This window comes from Salvia hispanica, unplaced genomic scaffold (genome assembly GCF_023119035.1).
Source record: "Salvia hispanica cultivar TCC Black 2014 unplaced genomic scaffold, UniMelb_Shisp_WGS_1.0 HiC_scaffold_789, whole genome shotgun sequence".
NCBI lineage: Eukaryota > Viridiplantae > Streptophyta > Magnoliopsida > Lamiales > Lamiaceae > Salvia > Salvia hispanica.
This window is the reverse complement of record NW_025952564.1, coordinates 1-18,703: the sequence shown is the minus strand read 5'-3', so window position 1 is coordinate 18,703 and position 18,703 is coordinate 1. Positions and strand designations below refer to the sequence as shown.

The window sequence follows — 18,703 nt, the reverse complement described above, 5'->3', positions numbered from 1 at the left end:
CAGAAAGTTTCAGCTTATCTGAAACCTTATTTGAAAATGCCTCATCTACATTCCTGCATTGGTCAATCATTCAACCTCTTCTAGCCAAGCTCCTTAACTGTGAGAATGAAATACATAGCTTGAAATTTTAAAGTATACAAAAGATCAAATGCCACTCTAAACACACGAATTGCACGCACTCATGTAATACTAAAACTTGGAATCTATAGGAAAGCAAATCAGACGGTGGAAAACACCTTTTTATGCTTAAATCTTAAAATTTCATTTAGGTCATGCGGCAATGCACTTCACTACTGAAGAGAGCGAGTAGACGTGCGTTTTGCGCTGTGTGTGATATCACTCGATCTAACAGGTTCACGGATTCGACTAGACTTCAAAGGCTAGAAGATCATGAAACTATCGAGAAGGGGTCGTTGGGTGCACTCTATTCCTTCAAAAACCTCAACCCACTATACTACAACTTAGCACGGGAAGTAAATGATCAATCCCACGAGAACGAAGGTGTTACGAAGCTGCATTTGAGGATGTTTTGAGAAAAAGGGGTTGGCTGCTTGCCACGCAATTTTGTGGGTCGAGAACTTAAAACTAGTGGGTCTCGAGAGATAAGAAAACTTTACTCTACCTCTTCGGGTCTAAGAAATGAGAGCGTACAGAACATGCATGACTTAGAGAAACTGAGATATTTTAAAGTTCTAAGACAACTGGAGTTAACTTAACTAGCCGACTTTCCTAATTTGGACAGAGACAGCATAAAGCGAAAAGTAAAGACAAATTTCCTTAAACTACCAGAGTCGAAAAGCATGCGAAAAGTAAAAAGACAAAGCGTCAGTCGGACAATGCGAGAAAAGTAAAGTACATGCTGAAAAAGTTGACATAAAGCAAATCGGCTCTAACTAGCAACAACTTCATCTTCTTCGGAATCAAACGAGAATAGCAGATAAAATAGAGTATTAAACACCATGAAAACAGAGCAAGCTTCGGATCTAAACTTAAAACGAAATTAAAGCCTAAACTAACAGATCTACGCTCTGGACCTAAAGGATGCGAAACGAAAGTGAACGCCATAATCATGCACAACGTAAACAACAAACACCAAATACGCAAAACTCCAACTCAAATACACCACGATTCAACAATTCCAGACATCTACATACGCAAATACATAACCTCTAACAACAAACCAACAGATCTCATCACCAAACATCCAACAATAAACAAAGAACGAAAGTAAAAAACGAGAAATAAAGATCAACTCGCGAGATCCAATAAAAGCCAACATAAACTTCCATAATAAAGAGAAATAGGTTCAAATCCAAGAGATCAAAGCAAGAACTAAAGTTATGAAACTTAAAAACCAACAAGTACTAAACGAAAGTAAATAAAGATTGTTTCTTCGCCTTCACAAGACGGTGTTACACGAGCAGAAAATAACTATGATGAGAACCACGGTGGCGAATCCTCCATCTCCAAGTCGCAGAAAGAAATGAGAAATTTGAAATGTGGAACTCGAATGGAATGGAGCTTAAGCTAAAGTGCGAAGTAGAAGTGGTTGTCTTGTTCTTCAAGGTTGAGCTCTTTATATATGTGAGGCTCGATCCCTAGGGTATCCTCCGGTGAATTGACGCTCTTGCCCTTGAGTAAGACTATTTAAAATAATCGCTCTCGCTCCATTTTGCTCCGTCGCTAACTTTTGATTCTCCCAAGTCCGAACGACGACTTCGATTTTTACTTCAATTCCATCTCTTTCACATCTCCGAGTCGTAACGCAACTCCTAGGTCCGGCGATTTACTACGCACTGAACTCATAAACGCACATTAGCGCCCAAATGCACTGAAATTTTAACCATAAACCAATGCATGAAACGAGCCTTATCAACTACTAATCTCGAAAAGTCGCATTATGCAAATTCGATGCACCTCTTATCAACTAACAATATCCATGAAAAACAAATTAACACCGGGTAAATTTCGCATGGTTGCAAAAAGTCAATCTCCAACAACAAAAACAAATTAACAAAATCCACGTACTTTTCTTCACCGTTAAGCAACCAACTAAAACATAATCAACAAAAATGTCACAGTCTCCTCGAAAAGATAAATGTGAATCGAAAGAGAAAACTCACGAAGAGATGAACGGCGGCGAAACCCTACAAGAAGCGAGGCAATGTTTATCTTATCCTGATAACAACACATATAAATGTGGCGGTTACAAAAATATTATGCACATAACCCTTATAAAACCTCCCACTCACTCAACTCTCCGATTGAAAGGCCACACAAACCGTTCGGATCACCTCTACTCATTTCCTATTCCACTCCTCACAAACAAAAAATATGATGGTAGACCCTCACTTATGTTAGTAAAAGGTGGAGTAGAGGATGGATCAGGAAAAGTATTAGGTGATCTAAGCGCACACCAACATGCAATTAATATTTACTACGATTTAATAAAAAAAATTTTATTTAAATAATAATATCTATTTTAAAAGAACATTTCCCTAAATACCCTAAAACTTCCTCTTTTATACTCCTCCGTCCCATAAAAGTTGAGACAAAATTTTTGGGCAGAAGATTAAGAATTTATATTAAATAAATAAAGAGATGAAAAAAGTAGGAAAGATAAGAGAAGTAAAGTAAATGATGGAATAAAATAAGAGTAATTAGATGTTTTGTCTTTAGTTAAAAAAGGAAATGACTACTTTATTGGACGATTTAAAAGAAATACGGTAACTTTTACTGAACGGAGAGATACTATTGTATAGAGATCCGGTTAACAAGGAGTATTCCGTTCGAGTTATGTCGAAAATAAATAAACATTATTAATAATTTTATAATAAAATAGATTACCCTTACGTGGCACTCTAGGGATGCACCTACATGGCACCGGGGCCCCACCACCAAACCCATAAAGAAAAAGGAAAAAATGAAAAAAGTAAAAAAAGAAATAGCGCACTATGACAAAGCTGCGACGCCGCGGCCATATTTCCCGCAACCACCAGTCCACCACCCACACTCGCTCCACACCGTCGAATTTACCAAAATAGCCTCCAATTCCGCTCGAATTCCCCTCTTTAGCCCTCGATCTGCCGCCTCGCTTTCGCCGGAGAACTAATCGTCCACTTCATCGGAATAGATGCCGGAATCTAGCCCCGCGCCGCCGGAGGAGACCGCCGCTAAGTCGCCGCTCGACAAGCCGCTCCACCTGCTCACGGAGGATGACATTGCTCAGGTCACTCGCGAAGACTGCCGCCGTTACCTCAAGGAGAAAGGTACCGAGCTGTACCGAACAATCAGGCGCTGTTATTGTTTTTTGGCGTTAATTTTGGTTTGGCGCAGGAATGAGGAGGCCTTCGTGGAACAAGTCTCAGGCGATTCAGCAAGTGATAATGCTCAAGACGCTCCTCGAATCGACGCCGGATTCGGACGCTGCTGGTGCGCGCAAGCGCCTCCGCATTTCGCGCCCTAACAATACCGATATCAGCAGCAATGTTGCTATGGAGAGTGTGAGTAGTTCTTCTTATGCGTTGGTTCATTATTTAATTGTTTGATGGAATTTGGGGATGGATGGATGAATAATAGAGTATGCGCATGTTCTGCCTTGAATTTGAATTGAGTGATTGCAGTAAAACCTTTTAATTCATTAATTAATAAATGTAGGTTCCTAGAGGAACAACTGCAGAGGCGGAGAATTCTTTATCCGCTGAGGAAACGACGCCGCATTCTGTGAAAGATCTCGACAAACCTGATTCTTCGGGTGGTTTGTCTAGCCGTTTGCCGCCGCAAAGGATGAATCTGCTCAGCTTAGGTTATTACTGTACTAATTTTGCTCAATTCTACACCGTGAAATTGTTGTTTTTGGAATTAAGTATTTTACTTCCTAGATAAGTACTAGAGCTGAACGACATGTTCAATAAATCAGTAAATTAGCTGAGTTATGAGTTATGTACTCTTTGTTTTTATGTTGTTCTTTAAATTCAGTACATTACTCTGCCTTTTTGATGAAGAGAGCATTTTATTTCTTCCAGAACCCCAGGTTCGAGAAATATGCCTATCGGCCAAATGACAATATTCTATTGTGGCAAAGTGAATGTGTATGATGATGTCCCCGCAGATAAGGTATTGAGGCTTTTGTTGCCCTACTTAGAGGTTATTGTCCCTCATTTGTCGCTTGACTTGATGTCCGTGGATACTGGATACTATGTTGGGACCATAACAAACTGTTGTATTTCTCAGGTACGGGCATTAATGCATATTGCTGCAAGTCCTCTACAGGTTCCGGATGAACAGCTAGTTGATGGTTCTGTAGGACTGCAACCTTTACCGTGCATCCCGAAAACCGTTAGCTCTTCTCATCAGGATTCAGCTGTTCTTATCTTGCCAACTCTCCCAGCAGGTATGGATGCCTTTGTCTTGGGACTATCGGTTAACAGTTTAATTCATTTTCACAAGGCTTCCTTCATTTTTTGTGTGGTCACATGCTTGTATGTGTGTGTATGTTCATGTGGAAAGTCATATTTAACACCTGTGTAAGAGAACCTGAAGAATGCTAGTTCTGATGCTGACTATTCTTACCCTTTTAAGCCGTCTATATTGATTGTGATTGGTTCCAGGAATTCCTAGAAGAGTTTGTTGCTCTCTTTCTTTTTATTTAGTGGAGTATATAAATATTTAAATTACTCTCCACTAACAATTAACTTTATTGGATTTTTGAATTGGTTTTGCAGAGAAAATAAATGAAAGCACCTCACTGCCTGGAGAAGAAACAAAAAAGCTACGAAGAAACCCCTGGTAGGCATTTTGACACTTGTCTGAAGTTCTTCTGGTATTGGATTGCTAGTTATATAATAGCCATTCTGGTATTCCAATTTTTATTTATTGTATAATTGCGTTGGGAATACATCAGTTTGCTTTATTTATTTGTGGCAAGATACATAAAGAGATACTCTCAACCCAAACGGCCAATGATGATCAACTACTCAATAATTAGTGCAAGTTACCTCTCCTAGGCGAAATGATGCTGATGGGCATTGAATCTTCGATCTCCTTCCCAGTGTTACAGATATGGGCTTCTTGTAACTGCTTCAGATAATGCTCTTTGGAGGGATGAATGTCTAGTTTTCAGTTATCCGGATATTTGGTTGATGCGAATTAGATAGATAGGGTGAGCATGATATCATGTCGAATGTCGATAAGATAAAACCAAAGAGTTAGAGCAAGCTTAGCTGTAAATGTTTTGTCTTTACTAGTTGTATTGGTCCCTTGTCATTTTTGGTCTGAGTTCAACTATGTTTTCCTTTGAGCAAAATGATCTTATCATGTAGTATTAAGTGAAATATCTTTTGGGAAAGAATATTTATTTAGATTTTGTAACATCAAATGCTTTCATTTTGGTGCAACATTGCAACTGTTGCTCCATGTGTCCATATCTAAACACATCTCCACTGTGCTTCGTATGGCATTGTTGATATAAATTAGCCTCATCACTCTGAAACTTCTGCATAAAATGGCTATATTTTGCACCACTTGTGTAATAAATGTGGTCTAGTGTGTATAATGCCTTAATGTTCATACAATCTGCATTTGTGCTTGCTCTGATGCAATATTAAAATGGTCTGCAAGCTATCTAGAGAAACTAAAGCTATGAGCTGTGAAAGAACTTAATGGTATTTTTCAGAAAATTTCATTCTAATGTAAATTCTGTCTTCAAATCAGTGGAAGGACCGTCAACCAGAAAAGCATCTGTACAAAGATACCTTGAGAAGAGAAAAGACAGGTACCCTGTTTGACAAATAAGAAAACGTAGAAAGTATTTCTGGTTCTTGTTTGTTGTTTCCTCATATCTCTGTTAGGTGAAGGTTTAAGAGCAAGGGAAAGGCAGGAATGGCCTCGTGTGCAAGCTTGGATGATTATATTAACCATCGAATGGGTAATCAACTGCCAAGAATTGACACTTCAATAACCCGAATCAGAAAACCTTCTAACCTTACACGTTGCAGTTCAATGGAAAATGATTCGTGAAGAAAGTTTGCCTGTCTACTGGTCTTTATCACAAAAGGGGAGATTATTACTTTAGGGTTCTCATAACTAGATATTTCTTGGGCTTGTCTCAAATCATTGCTGTAATGAATATGTATGAGTGGCCAAGATTTTATTTCCATAAAATATCCATCTGCACTTAATACGAAGAGGTAAAAAATGAAAACTAAGTAGAAAAGCATGAAAAAGTTATATATTCAATCCAGTTGTCTGTCATCTAATTAAGTGCTGAATCAGCTTATTGTTTAAATGTATCATAGCAAATTGCCTATAAAGAACCAAAATGTGATCTCAGTGGTTCACCTTTTGTTAGCAGTGGTCCACCTTCTTTTTAGTAACATTCTCATTGGGCAATTTATTGGAAGAGTTTAGTGTGACTAGTTAGGTTTTGATGGTTCATACTCATCCCATTATTCATAGTGATATTCATGTCTAGTGCATACCTGTTGGGAAAGGGTTTCACAAGCCCCAGAAATTAATTGATTAAATCATACAATCTTTTACTCGATGGATAACCTTAGTCACACTTTGTGATCCTAATTTATTTTTCGAATTGTAAGATGTCTGAAATTGATTCAACCATTCTGGTTTCAGAAATATTTAGCCAAGTTTTTCCGGATCCTTTGTTCATTGTTCACGAGTGTGTTGCTACATTCGGTTGATTTCCTTTTCGTTCTTTCTTTCTTTTTTTCAGGCCAGGAAAGAACTAAGAAAGTAAAAACTATAAGGGTGAAGGAGGACTAACAACTACTACGTTGCAGGTGTATAGGTGGAGTATCGAGCCCTGTTGAACTTTTGTACCACGCAAGTCTGTAGGGTCGATCATTCTCTGTTTTGTCAAAATTTTGGCGGTGGGCAACGTCATCCGTTATTATTCCCACGTTGGTTCATTGACTATCTTACCCCACTCATGTCTTCTCCCTTTCCATAATGTGTCAATTAGGTTCAACCGTTCCCTTAGTTTCAATTGACAGTATCTGTCCAATTCATCGGATGTGGACAAATCTTTCAAAATGGAGTTGTTGACTACCTATCTTCAACAAATTCATGATTTTCTTTTAATAAAATACCAATACTGAAAAACTAGGCAAATGAAGTTGATGTTATAATGGATTCGGTAATCTCCTACCGCAGCAACTAACAAGATGAGATATCACAATAGCTGATAGGTTATCCATGCTGCCAGTCTCAAAGGCACGGCGAATTATCTGTTCAGGCAACGACGACGACCCTTTTTTGTGGAGGGAGACGGCAGACATCCTTTGGAGTCAATGTTTCGAATACACCGTCAGATGCAACTCACCAAGTAGCTGTTTTCGGAGGTGAAAGCCTTCCAACTAGTTACTTCTGCTTCAGCTGTAACCCCAAATCTAGAAGCAACAGGCTAATCAAGTCGAGCCTAATCAAGAAATTCAAAGTAAAGCATGTAACTGCAGAGTATGAACGTTACCTTTGAAATAGACGTCGCCAATGGCTCTGGACAGAGCTAATATACCATTTACACGAGGGACACCGTATCGAGTAATGAAGCCACCGGCTGCTTCAATTCTGGTCTTCTCATCCTCTCTATCTGGGTGATGGTCTCTTGTTAATTCCTCCACATAAACTTGTTTCGACGAATCCCCTGTCGGTATGACAAAGTTTGAGCACAAGGTGATCAAGTCAAAACACTCATATTAAGCATTTTTCATAACAAAACGATACAGTCGGACCATGTTTAGAGCACAAAAGAGCTTTTGAATTCCAACATTGGCAACGAGAAATTGACCCTCGAATAAAAGAGCAAAAAGTGGGTAGACCCTGAAACATAGCCTTTATCCAAAGCTTGCTGGAGATGAGTGAAAAAAGGAACTTGATACATAGAATATCACCACTACTACTATGTTATAGTGAAGGGGGAAATGGGTGCATACTTTTGAGAATTCTGAATCAATATCTTGATCGTCCTCAGCAATGCCTCCTCTAAAACCGAACAGTGTGTCGTGATCAATCACTGCCGTGCCCTCTGCAGGCTGCACTATAGCAAGACAAAGACTAGATTGAATTGAATCTTGAACTTGAACCATGTACACAAAATGAAATCTCAGTATGAAATCAATTAGGATTTGTTGTATATAAACCTTACTTGTGTCTTGTTATATTCGTCGTTGTTTTGGAAGCACGCGCTTGGAAGCCATGAAAGCAACATTGATGAGAAGGTAAGGGAGGGATGGCGGAAGCCATTTCACTTCCCGCGCCCCCATGGCCATCGAAGATAGCTGCACACCAATGCTAGGCACCCCTTCTTCACCTGCAACTGATTCTAAATTAGAAATGAATTGGAATAGAGAATAAAGAATGAAGAGACATTAATAATAACCATGGGAAAAAGGTAGGTGCAAGTGAAGATTGCAGAGGAGGCGATCTTCTTGATAGTCTCTGCGGCCTTGGAGAGGAAAGTGGCAATGATTATTGGAGTTGGAAGAGTGAAGAGAAGAAGGGAATGATAACCAAGGACACTCCGGTGAATTCAACACACCAGAAACTCCACCTTCTTCATATGCCATCATACATGCCAATGAAAATGACATACCAATCCCATCATTTTTTTGGCATATGCTGCTGCCGTGCATAATAACCATGTTAATATTGCAACCCATTTCATCATCAATCGCATCCTCAAAATTTGCTCTGCAAAAAAATTACTCTTTATTTGCAAGTGTATTAAAAAACCCTTTTGCTAAGAAATTTCAAGTAACATTTCACAAAGCAGTAATCCGAATTTGCTAAACACTTTTCAAACAAATTGTTGGAATTAAACCTGAGTGTCGGTTTGTGCGGTGATCTCGCTATTGTTGGTTGAAATTCATGATTCTTATCATCACCTGCAAACAGATTGAATTTAAAGACAAATCACGAAGCCTCTGTATCAGTAATTTACGTCACGACGAAGCGCCCAAATTTTTGGGATTTTCATTAAATTGTAGGCGACTAACCTATTCTGTTCTAGCCTCTAGGTCTAGGCTACAAATCTAATTATCCATTAATTTGAATTAACAAAATATAAATTGGCACGTTTCTCGATCACTGATCTACTATACTACTACACTAAAACAACATTATCTTTTCAAAAAATTAAAACAAAATATATTTATGTTGGTTATATCGCTAGAAATTAAAATCATAGACTTAAATCGCTAAACGATTACAACACAACCTCGATAACGACCCAACCTCCCTCGATCCACCCCGATCCACACCCATTAACGATATGATATAATACGGGTTAACATGATATGATAACATAACACGTAAACTTAATTTACATAATTAAAACCTGCTTGATTGTCGATCAACAAACGTTGCTTTGATTGATCCGTATGATTTGTTTTTTTGGTCACTCTCCAAAAGGAAATTATATACATCTTCCAACTTCCCTCCCAAGTTCTCATATTGTAACCTACGATAAAATCTCAATTTTACATAATTTAACACAACCCAAAAAATAAAATTAACGTAATTTTAGCATGTAACTAAATCAATTCAATCCAATACAAATCCAACTTGAACTTATTGAGTTCAAGAAGTCAACCCAATTAAAACATCAACCTTATAAGACTTGACCTAAACACATTGATTTCAGTGTGTTCATATCGAAGTTTTCATGTCGATTTCATGTGGTTCATATCGAGTTTTCATGTCGTGTCCAAAATACCCGTCCTTCATATTGCCAATTTTTGGTAACAATAAAGAGGAAGTGCAACCTCATAATAAAATTATATTAACAAAAAATTCCAAGTATACAAAATTCAGGCAAGTTAGGAGAGATAATTGAAGATGATACAAGGTTGTTTTGGCGCATTAAGGAGGCACCATTACACAGAGAGAGATGTATACACTGACATCTACAAGCTAACTTTTTCACTTCCATGATCCATCTTTTCTTTTTTTCAATAATTTAGTTCCACTTTCCCCAAAACCTCAAGGTTCTTGGCTGTTCACACGGCTATGAAGCTCAAGCATCTCTTGATGATTGGGGCTCGACCGAGACGCAGCTCGACAGTCGCGCAGCGCTCCCATAACATCGCCAATGTGCTCGTGGAATGCAGCCCGGAGGTGAAGAAGGTGAAGATCCGCCTTGAAAGCAATCGCCTCGACAGTTCAGCAATGGCTTCACTCTCCTTGTGGTTGTCCATCAGCACTGCAAGTTTAATTAACCAAACAGGCGTAAAATTTGGTTGACAATACATATCATCGGATATTTGAATGATTAGGGTATATATTAATTTTATCTAACCTGCTGCTCGGTATCGGTAAGGGTAGACCCGAAGAGGATCGAGGCGGGTGACCATCTCAAGATCGGCCTTTGTGAGGTCACGCTCACAGTACTCTGAGCGTTTCTCATAAGCAGACGCATTGTTCCTTGCCTTCTCGATCAGCTTGGTCATCTCAGCATATGCAGCGTTCTTGTCATTTCTAAGAAAGTGGACGCGGGCAAGGCCTTGGTGGGCCCGAGTATGCCGGATCTTGAGAGCATTGATGTAGCAGTCAGCCGCGGCATCGAGCTTCCCGCAATCAACGTACACCTTCCAGGTTGTTCAGCGCCTGGATCAGGATAGAAAAGTTGAGTCGATAAACACTGGTATAATGTGATAGTATTTGAAGGGTAAGATGATCAAACGAACTCAAAAATTAATCAGCTTGTCCTATATTTTTATCTATCTAAGCCATCACTCCAGGGGTAAAACCACATGAAAACAAGAAACAGAAAGGGAGAAACAATAATAAAGAAGTGAATGACCAAAATTCGATAGTAGGAAGTTCCATACGGATGCAAGACTGTTTCTCAAGTTTGAAGACAATCCTGGCTAAACAAATCAAACTATATGTCAAGCTTACAAAGAGGGAAAAGGCATCATACCTGACCCTTGCGGAAGTCTATCTGACGGACACTTCAGAGCTTCTTCGAGAAGCAAACAACAGTGGACGAGCAAGACGGATCTTGACAGGAGTCGGCTAAAGCATAAGCTTTAAGAAAAAGCTTCAAAAGATCTCTGGAGCTTAATGGACTCCTCAGCTTTCTGTAGCCCTTCTTCACAATGACCTGTATCTATAAGATCCACCCTCGTATACTAATCTTTCGGGTTCACTTGATGCATGCTCACGAGCTAGCTGCAAACTCCTCATCGCTGCTTCAGGACAGTTTAATCTGATCACATATAGTATCTAGAACATGATAACAGTAAAATAGGAAAATATTCAGCTTTCAAGAAATCATCATTTCAAAATAGAGAGTTAAAAGATGGCACAGGATTTTTACACTTGTCAAGTCCATTATTTAAAAGAAAAACCATAGATTTAAGATGACGGAAGTTACCTGAGAAGAAGAAGAACTGTCTAAAGTATAGAACACCTTCGCTGCATCAGACTCGAGCATCTGATAGATTACAGAAGTGATCCAATATCATCGACTAAGGACCATGTATCATAAAGCTGTAGCCAGCAATCTGCAGTTGTCCAGCTCTTGACATGTTCACGCACAAGAATACGGAGTTGGGAAGCCGCAACTCTCCCTCCAAACATCCTATAATCTGGAGATAGTGAGAATCGCTTGCACATCGCACAAAGCTGATTGGTAATCCTCAAGAGCAAGATAGAAACAGAAGCGCAGCTCCAAGCACTCTAAGGCTAGTTTGAAGCAAGAACCCTATTTATTTCTGCAAGGGCAGCTTCAACGTCCTGCTTTCTCATCAAGGAGGCAGCTCGATACATGTAGGGGTAAGTCAACGTGGGGTCGAGCTCAGTAGCTTTCTCAAGTTCTTCCCATCGTTTATCAACATCACAGTATAAGATCTCTCTTGATACATCCATCCAAGAGGTGTATAAGAGGATATGACAGGAACTGATCTTTTCATATGACTGTTTGCTATGCCCTCTGATATGACTTAACCTGGCTAATCCAAGATGGAATAAACATGCCCTTCACTCAAAGCAGCTTCAAACAACGTTCTGCTTCATCGTACTTCTTTTCTAAGAAGTCTAGCATCCCAATTGATGAAGTGCTATCATTTTCTGCCGTCTATTTCTGGCACAGTCTACCAACTGCTTAACTAAAAGAACTGCTGCGTCTGAGGAGGGATTAGAATTCATGGAAACTTCAGCCAACAAGGAATACAGAGAAAATGAGGCAGGATCCAACCATTATTGACCTTGCTGCCTATCCAAACTGCAAAACAGTTCAACCACCTGTTCATCATTTAGTGAGTCAGGAAGCTCGTGTAGAAACACTTGCAAACAAGAGGCAGCTAGTAAGGAGAATTCTGCTCAAGAGCGAATTCAATGAGTTCCACTGCATCCTGCCTGCATAAAACCAAAGAAGCAAGTTTCTGATCACAAGCATCCTTCAGGCCTTCGCAGCAAAATCTGTTTGCAAATACCAAAATTTCCAGCAAAAGACTCGGAGCCACTTCACTTAAACTTCCTGTTTCACTGAAATCTCTGATTGCTCTCATCCCTGAAGCAGAAATGTTGTTTTCTGAAAGATCTACGTCATCACAAACCGATTCTGTGAAGCATCCATTGAGCATCGCTTGAAATGGAGCAGAAAGTCCAAAATCTTATGCCTCTCACATGTTATTCTCTCATCGTCGATTTGAAAAGAAACAACACGTGGGAGATTAATGCGCTCACCATTCCAAGCGTACTTGAAGTTTTAACAACAGGGAACTCAGACGCAATATCTATAGATCCGAACTCCTTAGCACATTTACCACAAGAGGACAGCAAGTCGGATATTATATCATCACCTTGCTTCTCATACTTCAACCAAGCTCCAAAGACAAGTTTTTCGTGAACTGTACTTGCCTTCGACCAAGCAGAGTGAAGGCTTCCCCCATCAACTTTGATTGCCCAAGGCCTTTAAAGACCTGATACTGCAGCAAGTAAAGACTCGACCTTTCTGTAGGGTGACCCCTTTCAAGTTCTTCATGAATTTCAGCTAGCACTTTAACGTAATCAACAGGCTTATAGAACGGAAGAATTGAAGGTTCGGGAACCTTGATAAGGGATTCTCTACAAACAATGTTAAATCTCGTTCAATATTCAATCACATCAAGCACAAAGCAACCTGCCTAATACACAATGAATTATTCACACGAAACACACAGTCACACACACATGTTATTCTCTACAAACAATGCTAAATCTCGGTCAATACTGAATCACATCAAACATGAAGCAGCCAGCCTAATACACAATTAATTAGTCCCACAAAACACAGTCACACACACATGTCATTCATACAAACAACGTTAAATCTTGTTCAATACTCAATCACATCAAACATGAAGCAGCCTGCTTAACACCCCAATTAATTAGCCACAAAAACACACACACATTTTATTCTCTACAAACAATGTTAAATCTTGTTCAATACTCAATCACATCAAACATGAAGTAGCGTGCCAAATACACAGTTAATTAGCCACACAAAACACACACATGTTATTCTCTACAAAAACTGATAAATCATGTTCAATATTCAATCACATGATCACATCAAGCAGGAGGCAGCTCAATACACAATCAATCAGTGCCACAAAACACACACATACATTACACTCTACACACGCATGATGAGTAGAAAGGGTGCTCACATCGAAGAAGGAGACTGCGGCACGAATTTAGTGAGTTTGCCTCTTTCCACTTGGAGCCATGACTGAGGATTGATAGCACTAACAAATGGCTCATTACATGACTCCCCACAGAACAAAAAACACTAAGAAGTTCCCGAATCGCCGCCCGGCCCCCTCGGCCTCCCGTTCATCCAAAATCTTCAAGTGTAAAGAGAAATGTTGAAACATACATATATACAGAAAGAGGAAAACATTCCCTTCACATATCAGTCAGTATCTCTCCTGAAAAAGCAACCAAAAAATCAACATAATTCAAACAACTTCAACAGTAACTACAGTTGAGCTTTCCTACAATTCTAATCAATTCAAAAACCAGCATAAATAGACAAATGGAATCTGAAAAGATCTCTACCGGAAAAGTGACCAAAAACCACATTTTGCGCAACAAATCTCCCAAAATTATCGGGAAATTGACCAATCGGCGACTAAATCCGAAATCAAGAGCGGAATCGTCACTCTATTGGTCTCCATTGCAGAAAATCGAGGATCGGGAATTGAGCTGCCGCGTGGATTAAAGTGGTGAGAGTGGAATTGAAGGAGGGAAAAAACAACAGTCTCTCACTTTCTTTCTTTTCTCTCGTTTTGGTAAAACAAAAGTCATCCACACGGCGTCGTTTTGGACTGCATAGTAATAACAATTTGACTCTTTATTCTGAAATTAAAATAAAATTCAAACGTCTGAGATATGACTAATGTTAAATAGTAGTAGTACATAATTGGATTATAAGAAATGCATATCCTTGCCACTTAAATTAGATGTACGAGGTGTATGTTTTAAATAAAAATAGAAGAACGATTGGAAAGTGTAAAGGGCTTGAAGAAAGACAAAGTATTTCAAATATAAATACATGCAACTCATTCAAAAATCAAAATGGTAAAGGTCACATGAAAAGGCTACGAGGGTCCCAAAAATCTTAGACAATTGGAATATTTGCTAAGCCAATAAATTAAATTTAAGTTTTGCAAGATTTGAATATGTATCTCACTTGAAAATCATTGCAGAAAGTGTTTAAAGGTGTCTATTCATAATATACCCAAACAGATTGTGTTAGGAAAACAAAATTAAAATTAAATTGATCGCCTACTGTAGTTAGGAAAAAAAATTGGACAACCACATGGATGGGATGCACTTCGAAAATATCACTTTTTAAGTTCATAACTTCCCACCAATATAGACCATCCGATTTCAGTTACGGACGCATATGATTGTGCCACATTATCTACTGGCAATTTGATTTAATATTCATATTTATTTGCACAAAGGGTAAGCTTCCCTTAACTGCCGTCATTCCCACACGGTAAGTTAAAATATTTACTTTTTTTTTTACGTTGAATTAATCATACTTTCCACAGATTTCATTATTTTCTACGGTTGAAGAAGATTGATCCTATCTTCCATTATTGACTTACAATTTTTACAATCTTTCATTATCTTCTTCTAAAAAAACTCATTTACGCATATTATTTGAGAAGTTTTCACGCATATGCACGTAACCCTTGTTCTCAGTTTTATATATTGTAGAAATACAAATCGTAAATCTTGATTTCACTCCAAAGAAACGCGTCAATGGAATCAGACAATTCGCCAGTTTGTGAGTTTTTTTATTATGCTTTAATTCATCAATGGAATCTCGAGTTTTTTACTCCCTCCGTCCCCTATTATGAGTCACTTTTTGACCGGGCACGGGTTTTAAGAAATGTAAAGAAAAGTTGGTTGAAAAAGTTAATGGAATGTGGGACCCATTTTTTTATGGTTTTTATAATAAAATGTGAGTGAATTGAGTTAGTGGAATGTGAGACCTACTTACTATTTATGGTAAAAATGAAGTGTGACTCTTAATTTAATTGAGGACGGACCGAAATTGAAAAATGTGACTCTTAATGGGGGACGGAGGGAGTATTAAGCAAAGTTTCGCACAAATAAAGCAAATGCTTGCACAGAATAAGCAAAGTTTAGCACAAATTAAGCAAACTTTCGAACAAAATAAGTAAATATTTACTTCAAAAGAAGTTGCAGTTTCACGACAAAAGTAGCAAACTTTAGATTATTATGCATCTTCCTATGCTTAATATTGCATTATTTCAAATGTCAATAAAGTGCACGTTGTGTGAAGTAAGTATTGAAGTCTGATTTTGCTTTGTACAGTCAACAATTGAAACAATTGCATTTTACAGAAAAGAAGTTGCAGTTTTCTGTTCAATTTTTCATTATATATACTCTTCCAGTTTCATCGTTAACTATTCTATTCACATCGGATTTAGACAACTCGAAAGTAGTGATAAATTAAACTTTGTTGTTTACATTATACGTGTGTGGAATATGCACTAAATGTACAAAGCATTGAAGTGCACTAAATGTTATATTGAGTCTGTGTTTTATAAATAATTGCGTCTAAGTACGTATATTATTGCATTGAACGCAAAAGGTTGTAAGAGTTTTGAATAACATATATATTTGCATAATAACCGGTCATTAAATGCATGATAGCCTAGACATTCGCCTTGCATCTTAAAATTGAAATCAAAATCCCATCTCCCTGACTGCATTCCTCTGCTTCGAATCAAGTCTAGCAATCAAACGACTAAAATGTTCAGTAGAACTCCTGAAATGGAGTGATTTTATTTCCTTCTCAATATGCTAAAACTGTTCAGCATCGCGATCAGTTACCTCATCAATTGGATTCTTTACTTTCCGTCGCTTGTGAACTAAAGGTGTACAAAAAACTCGGTTCAGACCAGGATAGTAAGCAATCTTTTGAAGTAAGCAATGTATCTCAATAAGCTAAGTAAGCAACTTTTCGAATAGCTTAAGCAAAACTTGCTATAGCCAAATTAAGCATAGGCAAGCACAAAGTAAACAATCTTTTGTAAATAAAAAAGCAATATTTCGAATTGCACAATCAAAACTTTTCATTTTACAAAATATCAAACAATAAGCACATTTAACAAGAAATTAAGCATGTACTCGAACAGAATAAGCAAAATGTCTAACAAATTAAACACTGTACAGAGTGAGCAAGAAGCTACTCATCGTTTCCAAAATAAACACAGTATAGCGCAAATAAGCAATCTTTTGTACAAAATAAGCAAGTTTTCGAATAGCTTAAGCAAAAAAATTCAACACACAAATACCACACAACAATAAGCACAATTAACATGAAATTAAGCAAACAAAAAAATGAGTTAACCACATTTAGACATAGTTAAGCACAAAGTAGGCAATTTTTTGTACTTTTAAAAGCAACATTTCTAATAGTTTAAGCAGAACTTTTCAACATACAAATATCATCTAACAATAAGCATATTCACCACAAAATTAAGCAAATAAAAAAAGAATTAAGTAACAAATCAGTCGCAATAAGCAAAAGGGATACAACGCTAAGCAAATGCACAACACAAAATCAACATAACCAAGAACATCTAAATACACAAAAAATGCAATTAAACAGATTAAGCATTTGAATCAACAAATAGAAATTCATGAAACAAGAACCGGAACAAGCAAGAAAATACCAATTCGCGAAGATTCTTCGACGTCAGGCTCTGTGGTGTTCGAAATTTCTCGTCTTTTAGACGTTTATCGATTTGGTGGTTCGTTGATGGAAGCGGTTCACGCTCTGTTGATGAAATTGCTGGACTTTGTTGTCGCCGGAACTGTGGTGAGCGGTGGGCTTGGGCTAGGGTTTTGAATTGAGAATGTGTTTTTGGAGGTTTTTGGAAGTGAACGCGGCGGAATTGAGAAGTTGAATGAATTCGAAAGAGAGTGGAAATGTTTGAAAGGAGTTGAATGAACAGACGGATCGTGTAATTGAATGACGCTTGAAATCTCGCGCCTCAAATTCGAGAGTGGGTGATAAGGATCCATGTATTTTATGATCCATTTCCCAAGGATTACCCATTTATGATGCTTGATCTAACTATTTTTGTGATGATATTTTCAATTTATCAACACAAGGCAAAAGATAATAGATGATCCAACCAACAAAAATTGAATCTAAACAAGAAAGGATGGTAGATTAGGAATGAAAAGCATGTGTAAAAAAGATGAGATAAAAGAGTTATGACCATAGGACCTTGACCAAAAGGATGGAAACAACCCTAGGCAACTTTCAATAGCTCTATCACCCCTTGGCTCCACTACTCAATGGATACACCCCATTGATGCATACCTCTACTTGAATCAATCTATGAAATTGAAACAAGCAACCTTCAAGGAAGGAATTGAATACATTCCTTAAAGATGAAAAACTCACAAAGGAGATATCTTAATCACAATCTTATCTTAATCTAGAATGAAAAATGACACCAAAAGGTATTTATACTAAGGGCCCAAAATGTGGAAAAAGACCCTCAAAAACTAAGTCTCGGGTGATTCACCCGGTCGGGTGAATTGCAGGGTGCAAAACACCCGCCCGGGTGTTCTCTCTGGACTCCCTCGTCAGTTCTGCGCGACTTCTGTAAAACTGCCATAACTCCCTCATTCGGACTCCGATTGAGATGTGCAAGATATTCACGCAAAGCTGTTTCCAAGACGAAGACGATGGTGGTAGTTTAATAGCTTTCGGATATCATCTCGATAAGACGGTTTCTGGTTGAACCCAGCTGTAGTTGAAATCCTTGACGCACGGCTTCCATGATCGTATCATCCTCCCCTTCTTGGAAAGGATTTGTCCTCAAATCCAAGCCTTCTCTATTCCTCGCATCCTCGGGAGACCCTCTAGCTTTATTGAATCCTTGGCATGTCTTCACTCTCTTCCTTGGACCCTCTAGCTCACGTCGAGGTGAAGGCACTTGATGTCTAGCACTCATGGTCATATCATTCTCTCCTTCTTGGAAAGGATTTTCCCTCTAATCCGGATTCCGCACACCTTGGGCAAGGAGTTCATCCACTTGCCCTTGATCCTCTTGATCCTTCTCCGGGGGCATAGTTTCCAAGCCATGTGCAATTTCATGTTTCACTTCCATGTCTTCAATTAAATCTCCTACAAATTCAT

The 18,703-nt window shown here is 38.4% G+C and overlaps 1 protein-coding gene and 2 pseudogenes across 1 annotated transcript; 1 reads left to right on the top strand and 2 right to left on the bottom strand.

The window, feature by feature from the left end:
• Positions 1-2,944: 2,944 nt before the first annotated feature.
• LOC125200061 (protein TIFY 4B-like) lies at positions 2,945-5,990 on the top strand. The gene is given in 10 exon segments (XM_048097853.1): positions 2,945-3,269; positions 3,337-3,503; positions 3,658-3,766; positions 3,769-3,805; positions 4,026-4,116; positions 4,234-4,393; positions 4,725-4,773; positions 4,775-4,788; positions 5,713-5,773; positions 5,850-5,990. Coding segments are annotated over 10 exon segments (828 nt in total). The 5' UTR covers positions 2,945-3,133; the 3' UTR covers positions 5,854-5,990.
• Positions 5,991-7,139: 1,149 nt separating this feature from the next.
• On the bottom strand, positions 7,140-8,002 carry LOC125200062 (annotated as a pseudogene).
• Positions 8,003-9,833: 1,831 nt separating this feature from the next.
• LOC125200066 lies at positions 9,834-13,780 on the bottom strand (annotated as a pseudogene).
• Between the last annotated feature and the right edge of the window lie 4,923 nt (positions 13,781-18,703).